A 6,375-nucleotide genomic window follows, 5' to 3' on the forward strand; every position below is an offset into this window, starting at 1 on the left:
ATATTTGTTTTTAATTGTGAAAAAAAAAAACTTCAGTTAACAGTCCAGTAAATATGAACTTTCTTCTTTTTATACGTAGATTTATTTTAATATTTAAGGGTATATATATATATTCTTATGGTTTATATATTTTCTTTATAAATTTAATCAATTATATTTTTTGTCTATTTTTCAATGATATTTATTTAGTGCACAATGCAAAATTATTTAAATAAAATGTATATATTCTAAAAATGTAAGATAGTATAAAAAAAATCTTACATTTTATAAAAGTTTTTTTGAATGATAGAGCTACGAATTCGAGTATTCGTTTACTGCTTTCCCCAATTCTTCTTCTTCTTCTTCGTGTACACATTTAATCGCACTTAATTATCTATTTTCAATTAAGTCCCTCTATCAAAGTTAGTATCAATAAAATAAGAAGAAAGAAAGAAAGAAAGAAAGATTAGAAACAGAGTTTTCATCGAGTTTGTCGTAAGAGGGGTCCTGAGAAATAACGGGTTCTCTGTCAATGGGGTAATTGAGATTAGCGAGTTAAAGGGACGTACTTTTAAGAACGGTTTAAATGACCTTTTTCCTTGATGTTCGGTTAAATCGGTTTGTCTCACTTTAAGGGATGAGGAGGAGGGAGGAAGAAGGAGGGACACCAAAAATACAAAGAGACGTTGCGAAAAAGATAAAAAAAAAAATTGAGGGAAACAAAAATACTGACAGGACGAAAGCCGAGAGATGAAGAAAATAAAATAGAAAAACTGAAGGGGAGGGAGAGAAATGAATAAAAAAAAAAAGAAATAAAAAAGAAGAAAATAAGTAAATTAAGTAAGTAAGAAAGAAAGAAACGAAAATAGGATCAAATGTAAAATAACTATAGGTACAATATTTGTAGAAAAGAGAGAGAAGAGTAGAATAGGGTGGAAGGGTGGTAAAGAAGGGGTGGAAAACGGAGTGAGAAGGGAAGGGAGTAATTTTCAACCCCTTTTTTTTCCCTTTTCCTTCTACTCTTCGCATAAGACCAATGAGTGGGAGTAAAAGATTGAAGTGGGGGGGATGAAAAGAAAGAGTGGTGGATGACGCTTGCGCAAAATCAACCCTACGCACCACCAGCACGTAATGTCACCCTCGAGCCAGTCTGACGCCAGGCGCCGCGAAGATATGACGTCACTGTTTCGCGCTTTGCCTAAGTATTTTTCTCGCCAAGCTCGGTAAGAAATTAGCTGGCTAATTAATTAACCAATCAACCAACCAACCAACTGATCGACCAACTCAACTCAACCAACCAATCAACCCCCTGCTTGCTGATATATTTCTCATGAATGAAATCTCGCTATTTTCGACGACTCGCGAGGAAGATTTAAAATTTATTATTATACGGATATCATCAACACAATTCACATTTCATTATATTATATTAACGAAGTATTATATTTTAACGTTATGATTTTATTTTGAATATTTTCTTGATCGGTTATTCGTATAATACAGGAGTAAGAAAGATTGTTATAAAGAGAAAAGGGAGAGAGGGTAATACGTTGAGAAGGGGGTGGAAAGAGAGAGAGAGAGAGAGAGAGAGAGAGAGAGAGAGAGAGAGAGTAGCCAATACCGAAAATTCCTGGACCACCTCTATCGACTCGAGACGCAGTCCGATAGTCAAGCCAAGCAGTACAGCTTCCTCTTTCCGCATTGCGATTTTAAAACGCATAGTATATGTATATATATATATATATACATCCCATTTTTTAATATATTATTTATTGTATTCTTTTGTTAATTATTAATCATTATATTTTAATCGATAGGATTTTATATATACGTTCTATTTATATTTATTTTATTCATTAATTGTACTTTTTTTCTTGTCTATTTTTGAACCGTTCATTCATTCATTCATTCATTCATTCATTTGTTCTTTCTTACTTTCTTGTTCTTATGATTTATTTCTTTTTGTGATTTTGATTTTTTTTCCTTACTTCTTGATCTGATTTTCATTTGGTGGTTATGCTTATGCCTTCCATCCATCCCTTAACGAGTTGACGATGACGATTTAAGTGGAACCGTTGCTAAAAACATAAAACACCCAACCCACTCACCCACATGATACTCGTCGTGTGCTGCTGCTGCTGCTGCTGCCACCCACCGCGGGGTTTGTCAATATCTGCTGCTGCTGCTGCTTTAGTTTATGAATGGGAAAGATTTTACGTGTGTGTGTGTGTGTGTGTGTGTGTATACATCTTCTACAGAAATCCTACTCCTACACAGTTCAGCAGAGCGCACACGCGTGCAAACCAGACGTTTATCTGCGTCGATAACCAGTTGCGTCGATTTGATATAAAAAAAAAAAAAAGGGTTTACAGTTATTGCTCTCGGCTATCAACTGCAAAATCGATTCAATTCTTTCATTTTAAAAAACCATCCCCCCCCCTCGCTTGTGTTATTTTTTTCTTTTCTTTTTATCTTTATTCATACGTATAAAATACACACACGTACGCACACATTTGAATTTTTTCTTTCGCGCGGTTGAACTATCATCGTTCCGTTGGGTTTTTTTCCCCTCCCTCCCACCCCCTTTTTTTTCTCTTTTTCCAGATATATATTTTTCACAAGTTCCCTTTTTTTTCTTTTTTATTTTTTATTTTTCTCTCTCGACTACATTTTTCTATTTGGCTTCGGAATAAGGTACGCATCGTAGGATATGAAAAGAAATCCCATTCGCGAATTCGAAACTAGAGCTTAGCCTTTTCTATTATTTTCAATTGTTATCTCGATTCCGACGAAGGGGAAAAAAAACCCACCCTCCTCCTACTCCTCGTCTCTCTCTCTCTCCGATTTTATTCCGACTGAAAAATCCAAATTTTCGAGTAGCATCTATTTTCTCTCATTCTCTACTCTCTCTCTCTCTCTATTTTCTTTTTTTTTTTCTTTCATTCGTTCATTCATTCGTCCCTTTCTTTATTTCGTTTCTTTTTTTTCTTGCCCTTTTTTTTCTTTTTCTTTTTGTTATATGCTTCTTTTCGTAAACGAAAACGCATAGATGAGCGCGCGCACCTGTTCGTGTCGTGTCAAAGAGAAAGAGAGAAAAAGAGAGAGAGAGAGAGAGAGAGAAAGATAGATCGAGGTCAAGGGTGCAGCACGACCTCGACCGGAAGTGAATCCTGCTTAACCGAAGATAAAGGGAGAAACTTAACGATCTTTTTGCGATTTTTGTCTTATCCCATTCTAAATGGGTTTTCCCACAATTGTTCTCTCATTTTATCTTTCATTTTTCTTCAATCTATTATTTCATTTCATGATTAAACACATCATTAATGTATTTTTATTATCTATCCAATTATATCAGTTGAAATATTTATTCGAGGATCTCGTAGAAATGTTTCTCATTTCGATATGAAATAAATCAATATTTTATTCGTACAATTGTATTGTTCGATAAATGAAATTTGATATTGTATTTTTTTTTGTTTTATATTTCATATGAAATGAATTTAATTGAAATGGTTTAGTTCAATTCACAGGATAGTTATTAATAAAATCTATTTAGTTATTTAATCGAGTAAGTTATATAGAATCAATCATGTTGTTATATATATATATATATTGTATATATATATAGAACGGTGACAAGAAGCAATTATCTTCCTATCAAAGAGTCCTTGAACGTCTTCATTAAAATGAGGGCAATGATAAAATCGTATTAAAAAAATTTTTAATTACGTTTCCTCAAACATCTTACTTTAGATTCTAAGTCTTTTTCCCCAATCTTTTCTTTTCTACTTTTTCTTCTTTTTTCAATTTAGTATTTTTATTATTTCGAGAGAGAAATATATTTCAATTAAAAACGTAAATGATAAATAAAATAAACGAATGAAATAACGAACGTGGTATAAATTTTTGTAGAATATATTTTCGAAAAATTAGATAATATTATATTGTTCTTTTTACCTTGATAGAAAATAATTAAACAAAAGGAAATCACAAACGATCAATTTGAATTTGTTTCATTTTGTTTTATTTCAAGCGAATTATTAAGTCGTAGGATAGATTTTTGTTTGATTTAATTTGATTTGATTGGAAAGAAAAATGAATAGATTTCAATAGAGAACAAGATTGTTCAGTTTACAAAAGTGAATTCCTTCGTATATGATTGTTTTTCTTGATCGCTTATGGGACAATAATGGAAAATTAAGAAAAAAGGAAAGAGAATGAGAGAATTCTCGAAGGTAATCGAGTCGTCGAAATCGAAGTAGCGAGATTCGATGAGGATCGAACTAGAACGAGATTATATCGGTAAAGCACCGAAGTATAAGGGATTCGACTGGCTTTCCAACAGCAAACTTCTTCAGACGTCTCTTGAGAATCGGCCAAAGAAGTGTAACATCGCAACGTGAAATTATCGAAAAGTTTTATCGGAACTTTTACGTATATGATGTTCTCGTTTCAACGATGAACTAAAACTTTATATAAAATATATCCAAATTGAATTTTTTTTCGTAAGAAGAGGAATAAGAAGAAGAAGAAGAAGAAACAAAAGAAACTTTTCTCGTTGACCTAACAAATATTTTTTCCAATATACAAAAAAAGAATAGAGTAAAAATTTTCTATCCCATTCGATTGTTTTTTCTTTTTCTTTCTGTTGCAAAAATAAATCAACGAAGTAAACGAAAATTAATAACAATTTAATCGCAAACAAAGTGTTATTTGTTATTGTTGTTATTGTTATTGTTGCTGCTGCTGCTGCTGCTGCTGATGTTGCTGTTGTTCGACTAATTTTATTTTCTCTTTGTTTGTTAACACCAACACGATAATGTGAAATTGTTTGTACAATTGGAAATATTATTTCGATTGAGAGTGCAAATCAATCGTATATAGAGGGGGATAAAAAAAAAGGGAATAAGAGAGAAGATAAACATATATATATATATATATATATATATATAAAATAAATAAAGAGTGAAAAATTGGACAAACAAAGTGATTTTCTTGAAAATAGAAAGGTAGGAAAGAGCTTTGAAGGATAAAAGGTAAATCTTTTTACGGAGAACGATTTTTTCGAGTACATATATTTTCTCTCTCTCTCTCTCTCTCTTTCTCTCATCGAATTCACCTAAGATACAAAAAATATAGCAACGATGCACGTTGAACGGTGAGAGTTATTTCTATCCCGGTGAAAAAAAAAAGAGAAAACATATTTATTGCGGTATTCGAATATTCCTCGAGAAAAGGGAGAAAAGTTTTACTCGTAGGAGGAAAAAGTAGAAGAAGAACATAAAAAGAAAACAGGGAAAAATAATAAGAAGAAAGAGAAGTAGAAAAGAAGAAGAAGAAGAAGAAGAAGAAGAAGAAGAAGAAAAAACAATAAGAAAACGACGTTAATTGTTAACAAAAATGGGCAAGAAAAATAGCAAACTCAAGCAGGAAACTATCGAGCGACTTACCACCAATACTTATTGTAAGTACAATTAAATAATAATAATAATAATAATAATTAACAAAAATAAAGAGATAGAGAAAGGTAGAGGGATACTAAAAAAAAAGATAGCAAAAATATTTCTCCGAGAAGAATATAATTTAACAAAAAAAGAAAATTATTAATAATCATTATAGGTACTTTTCTAATCTAACTTTTCGAATTATTTTATATATAGAATTTTGTTTACGGACGAATTAATTCCAATATATAAATTATAATTACAAACTAAAATAATATAGAGAACAAAAAAAAACAAAAAAAATGATTTAACTAATAATAATAATAATAATAATAATGAAATAAAATTGTTGAATATAAATTAAAGAGAAATGAAAATTGAGGTTTGCAAAAATGTTGCTGACGTTTTTATCAAACCACTAACATTTGTGCAATTTTATGAAACACGCTTTTTATTCATGTTCATATTATTATTATTTTTTTCTCTCTCTCGCATTCTCTCTCTCTCTCTCTCTCTCTCTCTCTCTCTCTCTCTCTCTCTCTCTCACATTTTGTTTCATGATCGTGGTGTACAGACCAACTTTAGAAATGTTCCACTTTCGTATTGTTCCCTTTGTAGCGTCTCTTGCATCCGTCGTTTACCACGTTTCTACTCGATAGAGAAATAATAATACTATGCGAGAATGTACATCAGATAGAAGAATCGAACCTCGAGGAACGCGTTCCTCTTTCATCTCAATGAAAAATAAAAAATCATTACCGAGTTATTCGGTGTGAATGATCCTTAATTTTAGAAAATTTCAAATATCAAATATCCTCCCAATTTCACAATTGAATTATTTTTATAACTTATTAATAATAAATACAAGAAAAATAATACATTGAATTATTGTAGATTCAAATATTATATTATACTATATAATACACACACACATATATATATATATATATGT

The 6,375-nt window shown here is 31.1% G+C and overlaps 1 protein-coding gene across 1 annotated transcript in view; it reads left to right on the top strand.

Moving 5' to 3' along the window:
• Window positions 1–5,299: 5,299 nt before the first annotated feature.
• LOC106791588 (frequenin-1) overlaps window positions 5,300–6,375 on the top strand; it is a gene marked incomplete in the record, with an annotated part of 30,004 nt that continues 28,928 nt past the window's right edge. The window contains 1 exon segment of the mRNA XM_014757307.1: window positions 5,300–5,443. Within this exon segment, the coding sequence (XP_014612793.1) occupies window positions 5,380–5,443 (64 nt within the window).

Source organism: Polistes canadensis, unplaced genomic scaffold (assembly GCF_001313835.1).
Source record: "Polistes canadensis isolate GaletaPanama2010 unplaced genomic scaffold, ASM131383v1 scaffold_321, whole genome shotgun sequence".
Taxonomy (NCBI): Eukaryota; Metazoa; Arthropoda; class Insecta; order Hymenoptera; family Vespidae; genus Polistes; species Polistes canadensis.